Below are 24906 nucleotides of genomic sequence, written 5' to 3'. Positions count from 1 at the left end.
TCTTTCCAAATAAAGATAAAAATGATGAATTTTCATGTCACCATTTGGAGCTCTTTAACTGACACAAATTTTGTTTGCCTTCCTGAGCTGGGTAATAGAGACAGAACAAAAGCATTAAAGGCACACATGATCCATCAACTTACACGTTTCAGCTTCTCTCATCATGGGTGGTCCAGCCAGGGTAGATCAAGACTCAGAAGTTGCTGGCGCCATAAAAAAAAAGAAGCAAGTATTGTTCAAGTTCCTTGCTTAAAAGGGATCATTTCCCATTTTCTCTTCTCAAGGGACTGCCTTTGTAGCTGTAGCAGGGGAGCATTTCATTGCTCTCACTTTTGTGTATCATTTATCTTGAGATGTCAGATGTTGTCAGGTGCATTTTCAAAGGTACAAGAAACAGAACACAGTGAAGCATCATTACTGAAAGAACATGATCTTACCCAGATATTGTGGAAATTGAAGTACATGATTGTTGCTGATGCAAAGGTAATGTCCTAACCTCTTGCTTTAGTTTATATTATGATAAGGTTTTTTCCACTTCTTGCTTTCTTTCATTTTTTAAAATTTCCTTCATCTCCTTTTCTTAAATCTCACTTTCCAGTCTCTGGTTTTTTATTTAAACACTCATTGCACCCTCTGATGATTACCTTGGTGTTTAGTCATGAGTGCATGACTTCCCTTTTGCTGCCATTAGTGTGAGTAAATTCCCATTCTCCCAGCAATTCTGTGTGGAAATAAACATGATCATTAATAATTTTACAGCTAATAGGCTTAGGATAATGGCACTGGCTAAAAGAACAGTGGAGTAAGAACTGCAGCAGTTTTCCGGTATTATTCTAGAGTAGATAAACTTCTTGACTTGTCTTTTATTTATGAATTGTCATCTTAGTGTTTCAAATGAAGAAAAACTATAACATTTACACCTACTTTGTATTGCATCTTAGCAAAAATTTCTACACCAGACAGGCTAAAAATATTTTGGTCAATTTGATGCTGCTATCACTTTTTATCATAGCTGACATTGTCAGTGTTGTGCCCACACCTAACCCACTGACACTGTGTATCTGTTAGCTCTTGGGCATTGCCCAGCTTTGGATCCACCACATACAAATTCAGGAGCCACTTGGAAATGGGAGAAACCAGTGGAGCAGCTGAGAGCTTTCTTTCATTTGAGTTAATATTTTACCTGTATTTATGTTGATCCTTAGAACAACGGGGTCTTCTGAAAGAATCTGTTAAAAAACAGAAGAAAGCAATGCAGTAAAATTGAATTTTCAGTTACTAATGCTTAAAAAAAAAATAAAAGGATCTTCCCTAATTGTACTACCTGCTTGACCACATGAAATCAAATCTCTGAAAGGGCAAATAATTTCAGAATTATTTATGGAAATTAATTTTCTCTTGACAGAAATAATTCCTTACATAATAGAGAAGAGCTATAAAAGCAGACTAAATCACTAGCAAACATTCTTTATCACTTTGACTAAGTAATTAAAAATTAATTTCCTGCAGAGAAATCCTTTGAGGGAGAGTGGATTATCTGCCTTCCTTCTTTGTGGCCTGAGGTGTGAAAGCACATTCATCATCAAGGGACACTGTCACAGTGCTGTTGTGCTCCAGTGGTTTCTGGTTGGAGAGCAATCTCTCAGAGCTCCAAGCTGGGTGTATCATTCCTGGGTCATGCCATCTTGAAGTGACTGGGACACAGTAAATATGGAACCCATACTCTGAAGAAGCAGCACACAGTTCTTTACTGTTGGTCTATATTACAGATGATTGCAATCTGACAGGATATGTTTATTCATACCAAAAACAAAAGCTGTTTTTTTTTTCCTGGTAAAGGTAGAAATGCAGACACTTCATTAGTTCTGTCCATGGATATGTGTTTTTTAATTAGTTGAGTTGTCAGCAGTAGCGTAATGTTTTAGTCCTCCGCACTGACATTTCTAATCATAGAAGATTGGAAAAGATCTCTATGGTCATTGAGTCCAGACATCAACCTAACACTGCAGGTCTGTCAGTTCCCATGTCCCTAAGTGCCACATCTACTTGTCCTTTGAACACTCCAGGGATGGTGATTCCACCACTTCCCTGGAGAACCTGTTCCAATGCTTGACCATCCTTTCAGTGAAGAATTTTTTCCTAATTGTCTAAACCTCAGTCTAAACCTCCAACAACCTAACTTGAAGCTGTTTCCACTTGTCACTTGGGAGAAGAGACCAACCCTCACCTTGCTAAACCCCTGCTTCAGGTAACTGTAGAAAGCAGTAAGATCTCATCTGAGTCTCCTTTTCTCCAAGTTAAACAGCTCCAGCTTCTTCAGCCACTCATCCTTACATTATTAATCTTAAGAAAATATGTTCTTTGATAATTATCTTTGTATACTTTCAAAACTAATCAAAAAGAGATTTAATCTGTTAAACAGGGAACAGTTAACAAGCAAGCTCTAAGTGATGTCCAGGTGTTAGAAAGAAAAATTAGTTATTGGTAGAACTGCCTTGTCAAGGTTTAGGGCTTCACATGTTTCAATGATCTCAGACCTACATGGAGGTTAACAAAGCTTGGGAATAAGGATGTACCACTGATAGTGGACAAAAGGAATGTAGAATTTATAGGCCATAAGGAATGGCAGAACCCCCAAGCAAAGGAAGAAGCTAATAAAGACAGCTTAGCGACTGTGCTAAATCAGCCCCAGCTGGGTACAAGGTAATTGGCAGTGGGTAAATTGTGACCACTGACTGATGGTACTGACCCAATAGATTGTGTGGGCTAATCAGCATTAAAAGTGAGAGACTCATTAATCAATAGAAGAATACGAATTATTAAGGGTACTATGTAATTTGCGGATAATGGACCTTAATGCTTTGTTTGCTAAAATGGATAAACAATGAGAAGTTTTGGTAGTTGTCATGCTGGCTTTGTGCGCTTGCCACTCAGCACCCCCTTCTGTGCAGAACTGTAAATACATCAAAGACCTTGACTCTGTGTGGATTGGCCTCGAACACCGGGTGAAAAAAAACCCTATTTTGGGACAATTAGACCTTTATTCCACATCTCTCAGCAGTTTTGCTGCCCTCCTTTGGACAAGCTCCAGCCCCTCAATGTCGTTCTTGTCGTGAGGGGCTCAAAATTGGACACAGGGTTCGAGGTGTGGCCTCACGAGTGTACAGGGGCTGTCCACATTTTATCTGACACGATGCCATTGGCCTTCTTGGCCACCTGGACACGCTGGCTCGCTGTCAGCCAGCACCCCTAGGTCCTTTTCCACCTGGCTGCTTTCCAGCCACTCTGTCCCAAATCCACGGCGTTGTTGGCGCCAAGTGCCAAGGCCCCGGATGTTCAGGCCAGGGCCCAAAGGCGAGGAGAGGAAGCGCCACGGGCTTTGGGGGAGGAACCAGCGCGCGTCTCACTGAGGCGGCCGCCGCGAAGATCGCCGCTCGCCGCAGGGGAGGCGGAACCCTGGAGACGGCGCCGGTCGCCAGCCGGCGCCCTTTCGCAGCGGCCTTCCGCCATCCCGCCGTTACCCTGGCAACGGCGCCGCCGGCGCAACGCGGAGCCCGGGCCCGGCCGCAAGATGGTGAGGGGCGGCGGGGCGGTGAGGGATGGTAGATGGTGAGGGATCGCAGGATGGTGAGGGGCGGTGGGGCGGTGAGGGATGGTAGCATGGTGAGGGATCGCAGGGCGGTGAGGGATGGTAGATGGTGAGGGATCGCAGGGCGGTGAGGGATGGTAGATGGTGAGGGATCGCAGGATGGTGAGGGGCGGCGGGACAGGGGACGCGGCGGAGAAGGCACCGCCGAGGGAGAGCCCGCTCTGAGCCAGCTCCTCCTTGCTCTCTGCCCCAGATGCTCTCTCGGGCCAAGCCGGCCGTGGCGGGTACCCCGCCGCCGGGAGACCGGCGGAGGAAGAAAGGGAAGGAGGTGCCGCAGTTGGAAGAACTCTTGGCCCAGAGGGACTTCACCGGCGCGATCGCCTTGCTGGAGGTGACGGGCTCTCCTCGGGAGAGCGGTATCGACTCTGTGCCCTTCGGGCTGCCGGGCGAGAGCATCCTTTCCCTTGCCTTGGGACCCTCTCGCCCCCCTGGGGCCCTGAAGCGGCATCTGTTGCTCCCCGCTTCACAGAGCCGGGTTTGGCCTGTGAGGGCTGCCTGCTGCTGCCCTTGGAAATGTGAAAGCAGCTCCATCCCAGCAGCATCCACAGCTGTCAAACCGTCCGTGATATATGATAGCCTAGTATTGCTTTGGTTATCTGTGGGGCTTTAGAAACTCTGGCAGCTGACAAAATTCTTATATTCTTTATTCTCTGCAAAGTTTAAGCAGCACGTGGCGGAGGAGGAGGAGGAGGAGGATGGCAGCCTTTGGATTGGATACTGTGCGTTTCATTTGGGTGACTACAAGAGAGCTCTGGAGGTAAGGTGGGGAAATCCTGCTTCCCGAGGTTGGAAACTGGGATGTTGTGATAAAATAATGGCAGCAGGAGGAAGGTGGTCTGCAGTAGGGAACAGCCCTGCTGGCCAGTTAAGGTACAAATGTACAGTAATAAGGCAGATGCTCTGGGAAGCAGTTTGGATTGGGTGAAAAATGGTATTTTGCCTATGAAAATAGAACTTGTTAAATATTATCTACTGACTTATTTCATACTAGGGTCGGTAGCTTAATTTGTTCTGTTGAATGTTCATGTCCTAAATCCATCATTCCCTTTTTGCAGCTAGGTTTCCACAGTTTCATTTTTCAGGTTTAATAATATTTCTGTCTTCATTGTGTAGCTTATCTGTGATAGGTATGAAAAAATTCTTTCTTTAGAGGTTGATGCTACTGACTATTTAATGTACTTTATTGGTCTTCTTTGCATTTTCTTGTATTAGGTAATTTAATTAAATGAGGTGGTCTTTTTTTCTAAAAGCTTTAAGGCACTAAAATATATGGTAATTGTTCAAATATGTTTGCCTCTTACAGTTCTGTTGAGTCCCCTCACTGTGAAGTGTAGCTGGTTTTCCAATCTTTGAACTTGCTTTCCCTAGAATCAATATTAGAAACAGATGTTAATTTAAAGTATTAACAAAAGATAATAAAAAGAAAATAAATAGATTATCGAACAATGATATTTTCTCTCTTAGATAAATGGTCACACGCACAAGAATGCATACATGAGGTGAAAACTCTAAAGCTTCTAAGTAAGAAAGGCACAAGGCACTCTGCCCTTTAAAAATTGAAACATCTGTTAGAGTTATTAGAAATGCTCAGTGAATCAAATGGATGGTGAACACAGTATAGAAGTATTGCAGAACATCACAGTAAATTAATATTCATGTTTAGACTTGTGAGATTTAGATATTATGAATACAACAATCAGTAGCTGTAGTTAATTTACATTCAGGTATTGGGTGTTGATAGGCAGTGCAAGTTTAAAAAAAGAAAAATGTTCATATACAGATGAAAAATAACTTGCAATTTCTTTGAAATAAGAAACAGTTTGAAAATAAATTTGAAATAAATTCTGGTTGAGAAATACCCAGTAGATGCTTTTATAGCCAGAGTAGATTTTACATGTTTCCTTCAACGAAAAGGCGACTGCTTTTTTTTGAATTTTCCTAATTAGTTTTTGCATGTGGTGTTTGATTCACCACTAGGTGATGCTCTTGATTCGGGCTTTTAGACACTGCAACACAGCCTTCTTTTTCCTGGTTATCTGCCCAAGAAGGGACAATAAAAGGTTTGTATGAGCGATTTGTAGTTTGATTGATTGCGTATGTTTTAAGTGAGAGATCACAGGGCTTGTCTTCCCGGATTTAATGCTGTTTTTTTGCACAATGATAAGTCCTGATAGCTTTGTAATTTTGTGGTGACATGTGGGAAATGAGCCTGTGCATCTCAGTGTAGTTTCTCTGGGGACAGAACACTCTAGTTTTAATTTCTAAGACTGTAGGTCTCATTCCACCGTGGAGGCTGAAGTGCCTTTTAGTTATCAAATTCCATGTTAAAGTGTAAAATGCTGCTATCTCATCTGCTGTGTTCCAGAGGTGTTGTTGCTGTATTCTCAAGGACAAATTCCTTGATAATCTATGTCCTTGAGATCTTGGAGCACTCTTTGGGGAGTGCCAAAAGCACTGTAGATAAAATAATATGGGTCAAAGATTCTGCTGAATTATCCAGAATGACATTGTATATAACCTAAATGATTCACACTATGTGTTCCTGCAAGTGACAACACATAGTGTGTGTCACTGTATAACAGTTCATGGTCCGTGTACCTGATGAGGGTCTTCAGAAATCACACTTTTCCATGCTTTTATTAATGATGATGCTTTCATAGTGAGCCAGGCATGTTGGTTGCATAGCAACTTTTGGAGAAGCTTGGGAGTTGTGATGAGGTGGCCATCATGCACCACCAGGAGAAACAGGGAATAAGTGAAAAACACACAGACGTCCATTCCAGCTCCAGGAATATCTTCAGAGAGATAGACAGCGAAATCTCTGTCGCATTCAAGTGAGAGAATTCACATTCTCTTATCACAGGCACACCAACAACAGTCAAATGTCCTCTAGGTAGGGCAGTAACCTCAGCCTCACTGGGGTCATACTTTCTTCCTTTCTCAAAGGTTATGCCACTGCCACTGGTCTGGTGGGATCATCCCCACTGCTGTACCCCAGTTTACAAATGCTATTGCAATGGGATGACTCTTCAGCAGTGATGGTGCAGTTCTTCCTGAGGGACTGACTAGCTTCCTTCATGGACAGATTTATTTTTTACTGAGTAGCTTGTGCCTTCCTGGCGTCATATGGCAACCAGAGCTTTCCCAGTATGTGGTGACATCTAATTAGTTTTCTGGAATCTTCCACATCTGGTATCCATAATGGGAAAAAATGCAGAAAAAACTCATCTATCTTTCTGCAGCAGCTGCCACTTGTTCATGGCTCTAATCTTAAATCTTCTGAAAAATTTCCCAGTGTCATCCAAGTGCCAGAACTAGAGCATCAGGCCAATTATTCTGTTTCTGAGCTGCCTGGTCTTATAAATTGAATCAGCTGGGGCCTTAAGAAAGTGATGGTTTATTACATTTTTAAATATCTGAATCTGCATACCGATATTTAAAAATGTATAGATCTAGATCTATGTCTATAGATATATAGACCTATATCTATACATATATTTTTAAAAATTTATGAGACAAATTGGCATAGGCAGGTGCTTTTCTTGGTTGGATTCAAGAACAAGTTTCACACTTGCAGTCTGTACCCTCTGCTTCTAGGCACACATGGTGCAGCTGCTGGACATGCTAATGCCATTTTGGTTCATCAGCTGTGCACATGAGAGCAAAGAATGATCCCTGGGCCAGAGCCTTCAAGGCATTGTTTCTGTCAAAATCCTACAACTAGCCAGCCACAGTCTCTCCAATCTTGTGCCACCTGGCAGAGAAGTAGGAGCAATTCCACCACTTCACTGATCAGGACCTCCTGCCAGCTTGGTTCAGGATAATTTTAGTCAAATTGTAAGTCATGGAAGGACCAGGGCTGTACTAGGGTAATTGTTCAGTCATGGGCAGTATCTGGTCATGCTTGAGTAATTCTGTGAGAAGTGTGAGAATACAGGTACACTCCAGTTCCTGATAGCTGAAGACAAAGTAAGAACTGGATTTTTTTAGCTCTGGGAGTTCTCTAGGCATCTCTATGATGTCTGTAGCCAGGTTACAATAAGTATCTCATTGAGCAAATGTTGAGCAGCCATATATGTTGGCTTGTTTATTGGCTCTTCAGCATCTGTGTTTATGGGCTTGAAGAATCAGACATGTAATAAGGGCATTAAGCTGGCCCTCCACATGGTCAGTACATGTCCATAGTTGTGGATAATTGACCTGGCAGCCTGCTTTTGAGGAAAACTGCATGTGTCTAGTGATAGAGGTATGAGGAGGAGGACAGTAAAATAGCAAGGAGTTGTTAATACTGCTGGATGGCAAAAGCATGCCACAGGTTGACTCTTAGGACAGGTTTGAGAGTATTTAGTTTGTTTGGGTTTGTTGGTTTATTGAGAAAGGAGGGGGGAAAGTTCTTGTGAAGTAGTCTTTGAGAGACTGATGTTGAATGGCTTTCAGTGAGGAGAGGGCAACAGCACATAGTCCAGACACATGGCCCAGAACTACAGGGTAAGGAGCACTGATAGTCCTAATTTTTATTTAATGTTTCCATTGATTCACATTGGTACTGCTAGAACACTCTTTATATATTGCTTACTTTGAAGGGCCAGGCCATAACATGACTTGTGTTTGTGCACTTTGTCTTTTCTAATTAATCTGCCTGAAGCTCTAGTCAAGAGAGACCTTTGGGTGCATTTAATCTGAATGAATTTTGAAAGATTCCAGATGGTCCCAATAAACAGCAGTGGCCTATATCTCAGAGCTCCTTGACAGGCCTACATCAAGATTAAACTGGCCTCAGTAGGAAAGGTTGGCCTCTATGCAAATGTTTTCTTTTAAAATATATTAATCATTATTATGATGATGTTTATGATATTTATATTTATTTATTGTAAATATTGTTGGACAGCTAGTCCCTGTAATACTAGCAAGACTGAGCTGGCTTTTAAGGTGCTCCTTACGAGTTTCTTCTCTGTTTCAGAGTGCAGTTTACTTTTATTTGGCAACAAAGAAAAATTAATTTCTTTATGCTTACAAGCTCTAAACTTTATTGTTATCAGCATGTTTGTGTTCCTGGGATTTTCTGTCCTTTGGGCATGGCTCATTATATATATATATATATATATATATATATATATATAATCTGTCCTCTTCCCCAGAGGTAAGAAGTCTCCCACCCACAGAGGCTCAATCTGCTAAACTCTCCCTAGGTAGAGGGAGCTTCCAATTCCTGTTTGGGGAACAAGGAGAGAGTCAAGAGGCTGTTTTGCTGGGAGGGATGAGTGGCTTGCAGTGCTCTGGAGTGCATGGATGACATTCCTACTGCAGGTCTGATGAGAACCTTGCATGACCCTGCCTGCTTTGCCATATGCTTCGTGCCTCCATGGCTGGATGAAGAATAGGAGCACCAGCAGCAGACACTTCCATTGGGATGGTCCTTCCTAGGAATCTATCAGAACTGTGACACAGGGAAAAAATGGCATTTAGAGATCTCCATGCCTCTGGTTTTGGTACCTGCTGTTACTCTGAGAAAAGATGCTTATCTTCAGGAGTGTAATTGTTTAGTGGCTGCAAAGTTTTTTTGTTTAAAAGAAGTAGATTGAAAGATTGATCTGTTAAGTTTTGCTGTTTCACAAATAACAAGAAATGAAGAAGTTTGTGTGGCAGAATTAAAAGATGTGTAGTCAATGTGGATGTGTAAGAAATATCAGAATATGCTATCAAGAGCCTTTCTGTAGCTGTTGGCTATAGATCTTAAAATGGGAAATGGTAAAGATAGGAACAGGTTATTAATATTTACTACAAGTTACTAATCTTCATCTATAAGGAGATCTTGAATTTGCCCAATACCAATTTTTAGGCTTGCATTTTAATGCAGTGGTCTCCAAGCAATTTTGCTGTACCCTTTTAGTAAAAAATTTTTGAGTACACATCCCCAATGTATATACACACATCTATACATTTATAAATTATATATATCTGTACCACTGTACTAATATGCAATTATAAAACATAGACAAAAATAGGAACTAAAAAAAGGATGTGATAAAATTAAATATAATTTAAAATATTTATTTTAGTTATTAGTTGTACAAAAAAATTTTTCTTCCTTCACTTGATGTTATTATATTACATAACCTCACACTTAACACACACTTCCACAGGTTTAATATACACTTAGACACTACCTAAAGGTTTAAAAAAACACATTTAACACTTGCTTCAGTAAGTATTCACTAAGAAATTTCCCTGGTGATTATGGCTCCCAGGCTTTGACTGGAGGAGAACTTAGGAAAGCAACAGAAGTTGATTATATTGATGCTTTAATAGCTTACTTATATTGGGGCTTATATATGTAAATAATATTTTTATTATAATATATTTACAATAGAAATATGTTTTATATCTCTGTAACTTCAATATTGACAGAAATCCTCCTTATATGTGATGATTTATGGAACTGCTTGTCCCTGTGGTCCATTATATTGTTAAAACAAAAAAGTAGGGATATAGCTTAAAATAACAGTTTTGTTGTAAGGACTGCAGTGAACTTCAGAATAAATTGTTTGATGTCAGTAATTTAATGATACATGGTAAAATTGTGGAAGAAAGAATTATATTTAATACAAGTATGCACTATAACACATTTTTTAAAAATCAATCCTGTCTTCTGTTACAGGAATATGAGGCTTTAACCAAGCAAGCAACTTGCAAACCAGAGGTTTGGGTGAACCTTGCCTGTACCTACTTCTTTCTGGGGATGTACACGCAAGCAGAACAAGCAGCCTTGAAAGGTGAGATGTGGTGCTCTGTTGGAAAAGACTGCTTATTGCTTTGAACACTTAAAGGAATTTCTAGAAAAGGATGCAATAAAGGATTACTTGAGAGCAAAGTTTTTTGGGTTTGGGGTTTTGTTTGGGGGTTACTTAATTTTAACTTTCTTGTAACGGGAGAATTATGATGCAGTTTCCTTCCGAAAAATACCTTGGGTGTGTGGAGCAGCTGGAACTAAAATAAGCATCTGGAAAATAATTTCTCTTATTAATTTCTAAATGCAAAACCCAGCATATGCCAACCAGCAACAAAATATTACTTTTCTTTTGACTGATTCTGTGTCACTCAGCCAGTGCAGATGAAGCAAATTAAATTATGAAATCATAAAAAAATAAGCATCTGAGAGAACTAAGCATTCTCCCTGATGAAGACAAGAGCTCTGTTTATGTATTTTGAGTGACTTCGTAGGTGGTCTTGTTGCCTTGTAAGTCTGATGTTAGGTATCTGGTTCTTCCTGGTATAGACTTCAATAGTCACATTATTACAATTCTACTTAAATCTGAACATGCATGGGTTCATTTAAAGAGGAGGAATGAAAATTAGATTCCAGGGCAATTTTTACTGCCTAAAAAAGTTTCTGTAGTTTAATTTTGTTGCCCATCACTTTTTATGTATCTTAGTGATTTAGATTGTTTTCTATAACCATAGTATCTCAGTGCTTTTTAAGTAAAATTAGTAGTAGTGATATCCCACTCCACTTCTGACCTGCCTTCTAAGGATAAAACTCTTATTGAAGGATGGGTTTTCTCTGTTCTTTCATTAGTCTTCTCTTGGACTGCAAAATAGAGTAGGAAGAAAATAGTAGTGTACTTTCTTCTGCTGTGAAAGAATGTCTTCCAAAAGGATAGCTTTGGAGCATTTTTAAAAAATAATTAGGTTCTCATATCCCTTTAAAATCCTCAAAAAGATCATGCTGAGCTTAAATCCCACAACTAGAAATGGGTTTTTTTATTTTCAATTGTAAAAAAACCTCATGCAGAGCTTTGTGACTTGCATTGTTCCAGAGGTGTGTAAATTTCTAATATTCACAAATAATTTAATCTTTAATGTACCACAATTTGAGCTTTGGAGATTGCAGCCTAGAACTTGAAATGAATCTAAAAGTAAATGGGCAATAGAGCTTTGAGGTGTCACTGTGACCTAAAGCATGGGGGAAGCAAGCAGCTGCATCCTGTACCAGTTGGAGCCATTGTCATCAGCTTCATATCTTGTTACAGCAGTCCATTCTAGAGATGACATATACACAGCTGGCATGCACATTTATTAACTGTGAGCTGGAGGAGAGGGAAAGTTGCTGTTTGTCATGCTCATTCAGATTTATTAGTAATAGTATGGTGAGTGGCAGAGCAAGGGGTACAGTGGTACTTGGGTGCTGGAGGCAAGGGTGGGAATATTAAAAAAGCAAGAGCTGAGGGAGGGAACAGAAAATAATGGAGTGGTCACATTAGTTCAGTTCCTGATCAATTCTTGATTTTACATAATTGTTGAAGAAGGACAGCATGCCAGTTCTTACAATGAGGTGCCAGACCTTTGTTGTGAGTACTGTAATCCTGGTGATTTCTGGCTACTTAAGCTTGGTGGGGAAGCAGTCACAGCTGAGGATTTGTAATACTTGTCCTTTCTCCACTTGTAAGCTTATAAGTGTGGTATATTCCCCTTTCAATCTTTCTTATATTGAGTTTAAACCTTTTTATTTTTAAGTTAGATCCTCTTTTAGGTTTTTTTAACAATTTGGGATTGCATCAGTGGTGGCTGTTTACAATATAGTGTTGACAGCTGAGGCCATATCATCTTGTGCTCTCTTTCACAGTTTTGCAAAGACCTTGAAGGAAAATAAAAACACTTCCTTTGAAGAGGAAAAGTCTTTAGAAGTACACCATTTATCTAATATTGCCTTGAATATCACTGAAAAAATGATAGGTAGTGTTAATATTAGACTCTTTACCATTGCTATTTTGGGATTATTTTGCCTGAATTCTTGTGTAGTGCATGCTGTTTATTGCTGCAGTTATGCTAAACCCATGAAAGTAGCATACTGCTAAAACAAATTCAGGAGAACTAATTTAGTTTTAGCTATAGTTCTAAATTTCTACAGTGACAGAATATCTGTGTGAAAGGGAGTATAAGTATCAGCTAGCTTTCTGGAATAGATTTTCCACACAAACATGTAAATATCTTGAAATCAAATCAAGTTCTTTCTTGCCATATACTATTGTTGCTTAAGGAAATGGTTGTTAGCCACCATTCCATTAATGAGGAAAAATTAGCAGGATACTTAAAATTTAGGAAACTATCATTAAAAGCCATGAGGTAATTAATGTATTCATACAGATGCATAGTCCACAATCTCTTGTGGAGCAAGGTTTTATCTTTATTTTATAATAGAAATGGATTGATCTCTTAGCTTGTTGTTTGATTCAAACTTCATGGAATAGAGGGGATGGGGAGGTCATTAAGGACTGCCAGCACAGCTTCACCAAGGGCAAGTTCTGCCTGACCAACTTAGTGGCTTTCTGTGATGGAGTGACTCCATCAGTGGGCAAGGGAAAGGCTGTTGATGTCATTTATCTGTAAAGCTTTTGACACAGTTCTTCACAACCTTCTTCTCTCACAATTGTATAGATATGGATTTGATGGGTAGGCTGTTAGGTGGATTAGGAATTGGTCAGACAGTCAGATCCAGAGGGTAGTGATCACAACAGCTCAGAGTCCCAGTGGGCATCAGTGACCAGTGGTGTCCCTCAGGGGTCTGCATTGGCACCAGAGTTATTTAATGTCTTCATTAATGACACAGATGAAGGGACCAAGGGCACCTTCAGCAGGTTTGCAGATAACACCAAGCTGAGTGGTGCTCTTCACTCACCTGAAGGATGGGATGCCAGCCACAGGGATCTGGACAGGCTTGAGAGGTCTGTGAGAACCTCAAGAAGTTCAGCACAACCAAGTGCAAAGTGCTGTACCTGGGTTGGGGCAACCCCTGGTATCAACACCAGCTGGGGGATGAAGGAATCAAGGGCAGCCTTGCCAAGAAGGATTTGGGAGTGCAGGTGGACAAGAGGCTGGGCACAACCCAGCAATGGCACTGACAGCACAGAAAGCCAGTTGTATCCTGGGCTGCATCCAAAGGAGCGTGGGCAGCAGGATGAAGGAGGGGATTCTGCCCCTTTGCTCTGCACTGGTGAGACCCCACCTGCAGTGCTGCATCCAGCTCTGGAGTCCCCAGCATAGGAAGGACATGGACCTGCTGGAGCGAGTCCAGAGTAGGCCACCAAAATGATGAGAGGGATGGAGCACCTTTCCTAGAGAATTGGATTTTTCAGCTTGGAGAACAAAAGAGTTCAGGGAGACCTCATTGAGGCTTTCCAGTACCCTAGACAGGACTTAAAAGAGAGCTGAACAAGAACCATTAACTGAAGCATCTAGTGATAGAAGAAAGGAGGAATGGCTTTTATGAAATGAATGAAAGAGAGTAGGTTTAGATTAGATACAAGGAAGAAATTCTTTACTGTAAAGGTGGTGAGGGGTCGCCCAGGGAAGTTCTATCCCTGGAAATGTTCAAAGCCAACTGAACAAGGCCTTGAGCAAGGTGTTTATGGCTACAGCAGGGGTTGGAATTAAAAATCTTTAAGGTCCCTTCCAATCTAAGCCATTCTATGATCCTCTCAGGAAAGAATAAGACTGAATATAAAAAGTCATATAAAAAAGAATTACTGCAAATATAACCTAAGAAGTAGAACAAAAAGGCAATAAAGAAAAATCCTTCCTTGAAGGTTTTTCATTACAACTGTATTTTACCTCCTCTAGGCTTTCTTCCAAAATCCTTTCAGGTATTTCTGGCTTCTCCTTTTCCCCTGTTGTCCGCTCACATTGCAGTCACTCATGTTCCTAGTTCTGAGGTGGAGTTACTTCCAAGTCAGCTACTGTTGTTTTGTAGTCATCCCATAGTAAAGCTGTCAAGTGATGCTTTGCTGACTCCTTTTGCCATCTGTCTTCTCATGCATTGGCTGAACATATGTTTTCTGTGCTCTGAGTAGTCAATCTTGTCTTGAGAGAATGAGGCTTAAACTATTGATCTTGATTAAGAATATATTAATAACAACAAATTATTATTTTTTCATTATACAAACTAATACTCTTATGTTGCTTTTCCAGTTCTTTGCTTTGCAAAGGCCCAAGAACAGAAACTCAGCCTGGCACACTTGGACTGTGATCCTGGCAACTGATCCAAGTGTTTAGAAGCCAGCATAGTGCTTTCAGAAGCTGTTGGCTTGCACTAAGAAAGAAACTAAGAACTAAAGCATAAGAACTAAAGTTGTTCTTTTAAACCACAAAATGTGCACATAAGTGGGGCTACAGTTAAGTCTGTTATGGAAAACAGTCTTTTCAGGATAAATGGAATCTTAGAATTAAATTTAAGATTCATGCACAGACAGGGTTGTATTGCTGAACCATTCATTAAAGTTGGGGGTTTTTTAATCCCTTCCAATTTTTGATGGGAAAAACTTTGTAATTACTTTGCTTCTTCACATCTCTGCATGTGTCAGATCTGAATGTGGTTTAACTAAACAGAGAACTCATTTTACAGCCTATATTGAAACGAGCAATATTGTACAAAAGCTGAACAGAGATGGGTTAGTAAGAACAATGATCTTTTCCAAACCAGTTTTTCTTATTTGTGAAATAGTGTTTTTCAGGTGTGAAATAGTTATCACCAGAGAAAATGTTCGGTTACAAGCAGGCACAGAACAGTTCCTGGGTTTTTCTTTTCTTATGATTGCATGTTCAGCTGCATGATTTTTATCTGCTTTGTTGCTTGTACTCTCTGTCTTAAGAACAGTAGTTATTTTTGGTGCATTTTAGCTGAGGTTTTGAAGCAGCCATTTCATAAATGGAACTTCCAAAGTGCACAAGTAAAAATATCACATGTTTAAAAGCTACTAACCTTATTTTCTTGTTTTGTTTTTTTAAGTATAGTGGAAGCTACAGCCTAGGAGTAATTAATTTGATTATCTTTAATTTACTTTGTGCTTAGGATGACTGAAATTAAATGTGTGTGTATTGCAAGTAACTGAACATAGCTGAACTGCCATTTAAGTTTTGTAGGAATGGGAAAATTTCAGTGAATATCCTCCATATATTTCATTCAAGAAAATTCTGAACAGTTGAGTTGTTCAAATGGGTGTAAATGTAAACCTCACTGCTGGCCCATGGGGTTTTTTTAACATTTTTCCCATTCCCTTTCATTTTCCCCCTCCACCAGTGAAGCTTTGGTTTCAGACACAGAGGGCTTCATTCAGCTACTGTGTTCAGATGAGCAGAATGTTGTTTCTCAGGGACAAGGAGAATAAGGTTTCCTCTAGTGGTATTTTCTACCATCAGGATGGAGCCTTCTAAGCCCTGCTCCATTGCTACCAGCTCCTGCTAGGTGTGTTTAACATGTGTTTTGTGCCTGTTGATGTGTGAAGGGCTGCTACAGAATATGCATTATGTGCTAGATGGGATTTGTTAATGCTGGATGCATAACCAGCAGTGCCTTGCACTCTTATGAGAGGGGACAAATTCCAGATTGTCCATGACTCTATTTCATCATCTTTTTACTGCCTGGGACAGCAATATGGAACCCACAAAGATCTGAGCTGCCATTTCTAGTAAGTTTGACGCTTTGTTTAATAACTAGTGAAGACGTCTTCAACAATGTCTTCATTCTTACTGTAATTGCTTATTATATTTTAACAAATACTTCAGTAGGTGCATGTCAGTGTCAGCACATAAAAATATACAGAACACTTTTAACATCTATGACAGCTATGATGCAAGTGCCTGGTAAATCAGCGCTGATCATGACAAAAATTCTGGGAAAGGAATATCAATGCTTTTCCAGGTGTAAAGAGATAAATCTCATCCAGCTACTTCAATGCTTGAGTACAAGGCCAATATTATACCTAAAGCAGGGTCCAGTTTGTTGCCATGCAGCATTATGATCATGTATGTTATGATCCCAAGATTTCTTAGTACTGATTTAAAAAATAAAAAAAGAGTCATTGTCTTGCAAAAGTAGAACAAGAAAAGGAGATTGTGCTTCCTTGTAGTATTAATAGATCAGTGACAATGAAATTCAGTATAACAAAAAGCAAACTAATGTCCTTTGAATGTCCCTTAAAAATCATTGTCTCTGATGAGGCAGTTGTATCACTTCCTGCTCCAGTGATTGACAGCATCTTTATCCAATATTCATGACCCCATTCTTTCTGAAAACTAATCTGACCTTGTTCATATGTTGCCTTGTCTTCCTTAAAGAATGCATTTGACACTGAGAGAAAAGAAGCTGCTGATGTTGAATGTTTCCATATTTCTGCTTACTATATTGACAGGGCTATATTCGTGTGGGATTTTAAGCAATTTATTTTAAAGAATATCAGATAGCTAGTATCTTATAATATCTTATGAAGCAGGACACTTTTCCACCCTACATATATCCATGCACACCATCAAAACTCAGATTTCATCTTTTGCCTGTTTTTAAGTGTTAAATAATGTGGGCTAACGTTCCAGCTTTTGCCAAGAAGTAAATAACAATTTTGATGTCAGATCAGATGCCAGGTTTGCAAGGGTAGACTGCACTCACTGGTTGACCAATGAAACAAAAATTCCTTGGTTTAGATTCTTGACAGTATTGCTTGCAAGTCACAATTTTCACAGTGAAATTAATGCTAAAACACACTCAAAAGGGGGAAAAAAAGAAAACCTACTCAAAAAAGGAACATTGGTGTCTTTACCCATGGTGCTGTGATTATACAATATGTTATTTTCAGTATAAATCCCACAATATGTCCTGCTTGTATTTTTGGAGTCTTTGATGACCAAATGTTTTGAATTGTGAAGGATGGTTGTGGTTGAAACTTCTCACAAAAGCACATGTAGAGTCCATGTGTAACCCTTCTAAACTTTGATATAGAAACCTACCAATTAATGCTGGGGAACATGTAGAGTAAAGAGCATGTATTTAAGTGAGGGTACTCTTCACTTTCTAACTCGCTGGATGAAATATACATACTGTCATGTCAGTTATACTACTGCAGCTGCCTATGCAGTATTTATTGAAAATCAGAAACTTTCTGTTATTTAATAAGTAGCCTAATTCCCACATATATCCTAGGCTGAAGACAATTACCTCCTCAACAACTTGATGCTCTGTTAGAACTATCTTACAAGATGTTGTGGTCTTGTGAGAATGCTCTCATACCACCTTTGTGTTTTGGTCTTCTATTCTAGTAGTTTGTTAAAAATACAATTAACTGTCCTAATTTTTCTAGAAACACAGTTGAATAACACAGATTGCTAAGGAAAAAAAGAGCAGAAATAGTTGCTGTACTTACAGAAGTAGGTGGGCAGCCTTGTGCTGGCAATCTTATCAGAATGGCCTGGGTTTTGGCACTGTCCACTGTGTTACAAAGTTTACCTACTATGTGGAAAAGAATAAGAAACCTGGAAATTTCTCTCTAAATTGCTTTAAAAATAAATTCCATCTTCAGGGGGTGGTGGGGAAGAGAGATTGGTGGTTTGAGCCCTCTTTTATGGTTTAGGATGTCAGAAGAATTACAGCCTTGTGTTACAGGCTATTGCTGTGCTAACTCTGCACTTTTGTGGCCTTATAAACACAGTAAGTAATTCTGCTTTTTGTAAAGATTCCATGTACACCCCTTCTGTGGAACATGCTTTGCCAGCTGGTTGGTCTGAGCAAGAATGAGAGTGCTCATTAGGCTAGGAAAAGCACAGGAAACAAGGGAAGGCTTTTTGGAAGATTGCTTGCAAAAGAAATGAATAGCTCTGTTTGACCAGGACATGTGTAGCTCTTGGTGAAGCAAAAAGCTGTAGTGACTTAAAACTCTGCAGTTTACAATTTGTGTCATATAGAGTGAAATCAATGGAATTCCTAATCCTGCTGGAGCAAGAAATTTCATTCACTTTACTGGCTCTAGTAAGAAAATATCCCTCTTTAATCTCTTAGTTTGAATCTTATCTGCCTGTCCCTAGAATTCTTTTGTGTGCCTTTCATTTCTAAGGACAGAAGAAATATTAGAGGTATCACGTAATGTGCATACCTATCAAAATGGTAGCAGCGCTGGGTTTTTCAATAGAACTTAACTAGAAGTTATCGAGATTCCTGGAATTATAAATCAAAACTTATTTCAAATGTGACACATATAGAAGGAGCCTTGAGTTTACCTGTTGCTGCTTTTTATTTTGAAAAAGTGTCCCAAAAAGCCCGAGAGAGTGATTGAGAAATCAGTGTAGGGAAACAATAATGCAATTCATAGAAGTTTTAAGTCTTATTGAAGGTAGAGGCCAATGAAAAATTTTTTTCAACAGGGATTTAAAAAGAAATAGTCAGGGAATGAAGACAGGAATGAGGAAGACTTCTAAACCACTCTAAAATTGGTAGAACCTCCCCCAAAGTATGATCTGCCAAGGCTCTCAGTGAAGATCTGTACTTGGGCTAGCTAATGAAAGAGTAGGGGTGCATTCATATCTATTGAGAAAGAAAGTTAAAAATATAAAGAGATACCCTGCGAGTAGTTCATTATAATAATACTTACTGAATTTCCCTTTCAGCACCTAAGAGTGGTCTCCAGAACCGTTTACTCTTTCACCTGGCACATAAGGTATGATGTCTTTCTTTCACTCCTGCTTTGTTTGTTTTCTTTTCAATTTACTAATGTGTAATTTATGCTGGCAGCCTGGCAGAATAATTAAAATGCCTGTGGTGGCAGAAGAACAAACATCTTTCATAACCACTCTACTGTATTAAAATGTGGAGGAGAAAGCAAGTATGAAAACATGATCTCAGAATAGATGCTCTCAGCATGTTTCTAAGGAAAGTATTGCCAGTACACTTCACATAAGTTGTACAATAGATATGTAGTGATATTTTTGATCATGAGGAGCCTGAAACCTTAATAAAATCAGAAATGCAGAAGCCACTATTTTACTTTTTTTTTTTTCTAAATGTACCAAGTTTTCCTAACTTGCAGCTCTCTTATATGTAGCAATTTGACCAAAATGGTGTATATGCTGTTACTCGTCCTGGTTCAGTATCCAGGAAATCATATTGTTAATAGCATGAAATTTAATTTAATTTCAACAATAATTAAGTACTTATTTCACTTACTACACATAGCTATCTTCCCTTACATTAGCTTTTATACCATCCTGTACCAGAATACATAAGAAGCATTCTGCTACTAATGATACTGACTTAAAAGGACATATAAATCTTGAATGTTAGCTTTGATGTCAGATTCTCTTTACTTAGATATCTGTTAGTTTTAAGAGAGAAATCTTAAAGCCTTTTTTTCAGTGGCATTGGCACTTACAGACATCTGTGATGAACTAGGAAATATGCAACTTCTCTTTATCTAGTTAGTCACTGGAAATAAATGGTTTTACCAAAGCTACGAAGCCCAATGCCTTTAGTTCTGTTAAGCAACTTGTCTTGCCTTTAACTTTGTAATTGGCTTAAAGAAGGAGGAGAAGAATTTCAAGAAAACTAGGAGTTAGGTGGAAAAAGAAATATATAATATTACAAATTGTGTCTAAGAGAAATTCATAATTACTGTTGAATCAGCAAAACCAGCAAAGGGAAGCAGTGGAATAAATGATTTGAGCAGACCGATTGGTAAATAGCCTCAACCTCACTATTGTAATACAAATATAATGGGCATGTTTAACTCTGTTCCTTGTTTTTAGCCTTCTCTGTGTGTGTTATATGTGCTATTCAGCAATGCTTTTAAAAATAATTATTTACTTAAAGCAACTAGAAATTGGAGGCTGGTGGAAGTGAACTTATTAGTGCTGTTAAGAGGACTAGTAAAATTAGGGCTTGTGTGTTTGCAAGTCTTGTGTTTTTCTGCTATGCATGAGACATTAGATTTGGATCTACAAACAGCAAAATTTTTGCTGGCTTGAATAATTACAATGAAATTTTGTGTTGCGAAATTCCATTTGTGAAATAATTAATTCAGCTCTTTCCCTCTTATCCATCAAAGCACATGACATGTAATTATATCTAAATCATACCTTAAAGGAAAATGTGTGCTTAGTTTTAGCCTAACATTTATTCAATTTGAACTCATCTTCTTCTTTATGTTTGTCTTTCTCTGTCTGTCAAATTAAAGGAACAGCAGTTTTCCAGATATTTAATGGTGTTTACCAGCAAGGACAAAACTAACCTGTTTAATTAAAAAACTTTTTTTGTTGAATTCTTCTGAGAATGTGTCCCACTCTTTTTAGTTCAGTGATGAAAAGAAACTGATGAGCTCTCACCAGAACCTGCAGGATGTTACAGAAGATCAGCTGAGCCTGGCATCCATCCACTACATGCGGTCCCACTACCAAGAAGCCATTGATATCTACAAGCGCATTCTGCTGGACAATCGGTGCACATCTCTAATCCCTATTGGAGCCTCTGTGTTATTGGTGCTATTTAAATTCCAAATCGTTGCTTGGTTTCTGAAAGTAGACATTTTCAACAACTGCTGTGTCCCTTTCTCATCACAGAATGTGCACCAGTTGCAGCTCCTTAATTTTGTTCATTCAAAGTATTATTGAAAACCCCACATTTAAAAAGAAGTCTGCTCTCTCTTGTTTTCTTTCTGTGAAATTGTTGGTTAATTCATTCTGATATCTTTTTTTTTTGTTACTTTTTTCTTCTGAAATGATATATGGTTATGTACCTGCTTTGTCTTTTTATTTTTTCCCCTCTGACGGCAGATCTTGGGACTTGAATTATTGACTTCTCCTTCACATCTTAGCCTTTCTTAGAATGGTTCAGTTCTTGGGTTTTATGTAGAGTTCCTTGCATTCCTTTAAGTCTGAAATTCTTTCCTTCTCTGTTTATCTTCTGTGATTCTTGTTGATGGGTTTTTCTGTCATGTTCTGCAAATTTTTAGTTCAGAATTTAACAAGGAACAAATTGAATTCCTAAGTGGCTGGAAGTATTTTTAAGAAAATAGAAACTGCTGTCCCAGAATACTGCTATCTTTTGATCTATCTCCTCTTGAATGTTTCAGAGAAATCCATCATAATGCATGTATCATGTCATGCTTGGGAAAGAGATTTTAACCTCCAAGTCCTGCAGAAATAATCACTCAAAGCTAAATGAGTAACCTTCATAACAATTATCCTTTTACTTAGAGTTTTCACAAATGCTTGTGTTTTTTTCTGTCCAGTTCTTCTGGCTTGACTGCTTGTAATGACAAGGATTTTTTGAAATAATTGTACTTGGTACAAACTTTTATGTGCACATCAAATGTCTTTGAGTATATTGCTTAGAAAATCATGTTCTGCCAGGCCAGTTATGAAGCTCATGTTCTGCACATTTCCTTGGTGTGAAGTTGCCACTATTTCCCAGACTTGCAAACCAAAAGTTTGGTTGGTAATTTTTAAAAGCTGCAGTAGCTGCTGTGGAAAAAAATACTGTGAATGTGTCCTAGCTGACAAACTAGAGAAGCCCTAAGCATTTCTCAGAAGCCCCAGTTTTGATGTGTTTATAAAATATGTATAGTTGTGAAAGCTTTCTTTTTATTTACTGATTTTAATGTGCTGTAGTGGGGAAATGTTAAACTATCTGATGGGATTTAAAGGTTCTCTTTAATCCTCTTTCCTGCAGGGAATACCTGGCTCTGAATGTATATGTGGCCCTGTGCTATTACAAACTGGATTACTATGATGTCTCACAGGAAGTGCTAGCTGTTTATCTTCAGCAAGTTCCTGACAGCACCATTGCTCTTAACCTGAAGGCTTGTAACCATTTCCGACTTTACAATGGAAAGGCTGCAGAGGTATCTATTGGACAGTCCTTCTACTCATCTTTATTTTAGTTCAAGATTCCATACATGTTTCTTTTCCTTTGTCTAAATCAGTAATGTTGATAATGGCCTTTACCTTGTCACTCTGTTCTTACAGGAAATGTCACCTATTTCAGTTTTCCTGACATTAACCTGTCTGTCCATATATGTGCCCAGTGGTCTTACCATTTTCCCAGTGCCCTTTTGGTTTTGTGTTTATATGTATTACCCAATTGCTAAAATAATTAGATAGAAGTGGAAAGGCAAAATCTTCTAGTCATCCAACACCAATGGAGATGTTTTGGTGTCAGCTTTAGAGCTCATTTGTAGCTCCACTTAGGCTTCTGAGCTTTTTTGGTTTTATATTAAAATTTTGGAATGTATGTAATTCCAGGCAGAGCTCAAAAACTTGACAGACAGTGCCTCATCATCTTTTGAGTTTGGCAAGGAGCTCATTAAGCACAATCTGGTAAGTAAAGCATTTCTGGGATTTAATATGAACTGCACTCACTTGTAGAGCTTTTCATGATGATTAATAAATTGGAATATTTTGAAAAATTGCAGACTTGATTGAGTCTCTGCTGCCATATAAGTCCCATTCCAGGAATCCTACCAGTATAATCAAGTGTATTTATTTACTTTTTTCCTGGAATTTTTCCCTGACAGTTCGAGACTGTGTCAAGAAAATAATAATACTGTTGCTTTTAGTCTTTAAGGCATATTAAAACAATGTATGTTGTGTAAGAGTACCTATGCAAGATACTTTGTGTAGCCCACTCAGTAAAGACGCTGTAGAAACAAGTCAGAATGACCCTGAACTTTATTTAGTACCAGAACAATTTGACTGGAATAAAGATAGCACATGAAAATGGCCTTCATCCCAAAAGTACTAAGCAGAGAGTTCTAGGAAAAAAGATTCTTGTAAAAGCAAAATACTTTTATGTTCTGCAGTAAAAGAGTCACTAAGAGGAACTAATGGTTAATTTTCCTTTCAGTGGTATTATTATTTTGCTGAACAACTGGTAACAGTAGATTGCTCATCTTTAATGACAGGTAGTTACTTGTCTTGTCATTTTTCAAGAGCAGTCATCACAAGCTAACATTTCTTTCTCCAAGAGTTAAAACTGCTTTCAAACTGGACTTTTTAAAGTTAGTGTTGTTTATTTTGTATGTTGGTATTTTTGTCAGTGCTTTATTGAATAAGTACATTAGATCTTGTTGGAGGAACTATCATGTGAAATCAGAGTATAACCAACTGCTCCTGATCATTTTAGGATCCTGTGTCACTCAGTCCTGTGTCAATAAATGTGAAGTTGTTAGCCTAATTTTTTCATATGAAAACATCATAAGCAGTTTATAGTTTTGTATGTGTTCCCTTCACTCAGGCTATGTTATTCTTTTAAATCTTTGATATATAATGTATCACTCTTTTGAGCTGCTAAAAGCTGAAATAAGTTAATCTTTACATGTGGATTAAGTACTTCTATTTTTCAGAATAAAGATTGTCACACTGTATAATCTACAGCTATATAAAAGCAGGAACTAAACTAATGCCAGAGCCACTGACCTTTTAGTACTGTTTATGCAGGAATTTAAGGATTAATTTCCTTGAATTAACTTATCATAGAAGAGATTCTGATAGATGATTATCAATATGCTGCTTTTCTCTTCAGGTGGTTTTCCGAGGAGGAGAAGGGGCTTTGCAAGTCCTGCCTCCTCTGGTTGATGTTATTCCTGAGGCAAGATTGAATCTTGTGATTTACTATCTCCAGCAAGGTAAATACACCTTCCTCTGGCTCTTTCATAGCTTCAGGCATGACATTAATTTATCTTATCTCAACTTATTCAATGTTGATTTTTTTTCTTTGCAGTAAAACGTAATTTATTTCACTTCCCTTCCAATTTATTTTTACTCTGTAAAATAGCAAAGTAAAAGTTCCTATGGTTTGCAGAGAAGGCTTTAATACTGTGCACTCCAAAAAAGCCTACTTCAGCAGAGTATTGGAGTTTTTGGGTTGCAGGAGATGGCTTTGGGGATGGTAGTGTTTATTTGTTTCTAGTGAGGGGACCTCTCCTCTGCCTGAATATGTGAGAATGGTAGGCATATGTCCTGTAAAGGCAAGGACAACCATTTCTGTAAATACAGCACAAACAAAATATGAACCAAAGTGACTGTGAACAAGATATTTCATTAAAATCTACTTTACAATTCCTGAAGAATGCAGGTAGGTAGCCAGAATCAGTTGGTAAGGATTTTCTGCTTGTATCTTTCCTGTATTTGCTGGCTTCTTTGAATTATATCTGAGTTTTTCAGAGCTATTCCTATTCTCCCATTGTGTTCTTTTATTCAGCAGTGGGTTGACCAGCTGTGTGATTCAAGGCAGGTCCAATTAGATAAAGTTTTGTCTAGACAAGCATCCAGTTAGAACTTCCTCTGTTCTACCTTGAGTCCACTGCCCTTCTCTCACTCTTTGGAACCTGTTCCCATCTATTCTATATCCTCTTATCAGTTAACTGTAGACAGTGGGAAGATCTCCCCTGAGGTCATTTCTTCTGAAGGCTAAACAAACTCAGTTCTCTCAGTTTCTCCTCAGCCCC

The 24906-nt window shown here is 38.8% G+C and overlaps 2 protein-coding genes across 4 annotated transcripts in view; one reads left to right on the top strand and one right to left on the bottom strand.

Moving 5' to 3' along the window:
• Positions 1–336, bottom strand: part of GUCY2C (guanylate cyclase 2C) — a 54012-nt gene extending 53676 nt beyond the window's left edge. Inside the window, exon 1 of the mRNA XM_074539484.1 lies at positions 144–336. The gene's annotated coding sequence lies outside the window, so the exon portion shown is untranslated. The remainder of the gene's footprint in view (positions 1–143) is intronic.
• Positions 337–3266: 2930 nt separating this feature from the next.
• The window catches only part of IFT56 (intraflagellar transport 56), a 55822-nt gene continuing 34182 nt past the window's right edge, over positions 3267–24906 (top strand). Inside the window, exons 1-9 of one of the 3 annotated variants that reach the window (XM_074539467.1) lie at positions 3267–3574; positions 3843–3980; positions 4308–4406; positions 10308–10422; positions 19076–19125; positions 20753–20898; positions 22131–22302; positions 22703–22777; positions 23982–24084. In XM_074539467.1, coding sequence (XP_074395568.1) covers positions 3572–3574; positions 3843–3980; positions 4308–4406; positions 10308–10422; positions 19076–19125; positions 20753–20898; positions 22131–22302; positions 22703–22777; positions 23982–24084 — 901 coding nt within the window. In that variant the 5' untranslated portion in view covers positions 3267–3571. The remainder of the gene's footprint in view (positions 3575–3842; positions 3981–4307; positions 4407–10307; positions 10423–19075; positions 19126–20752; positions 20899–22130; positions 22303–22702; positions 22778–23981; positions 24085–24906) is intronic. The other 2 variants (XM_074539466.1, XM_074539465.1) reach the window with 2 other exon arrangements.

The sequence above is a fragment of the Zonotrichia albicollis genome, chromosome 4, assembly GCF_047830755.1.
Source record: "Zonotrichia albicollis isolate bZonAlb1 chromosome 4, bZonAlb1.hap1, whole genome shotgun sequence".
Taxonomy (NCBI): domain Eukaryota; kingdom Metazoa; phylum Chordata; class Aves; order Passeriformes; family Passerellidae; genus Zonotrichia; species Zonotrichia albicollis.
Note: the sequence above shows the minus strand (reverse complement) of the source record. Positions and strands in the feature narration are given on the sequence as shown.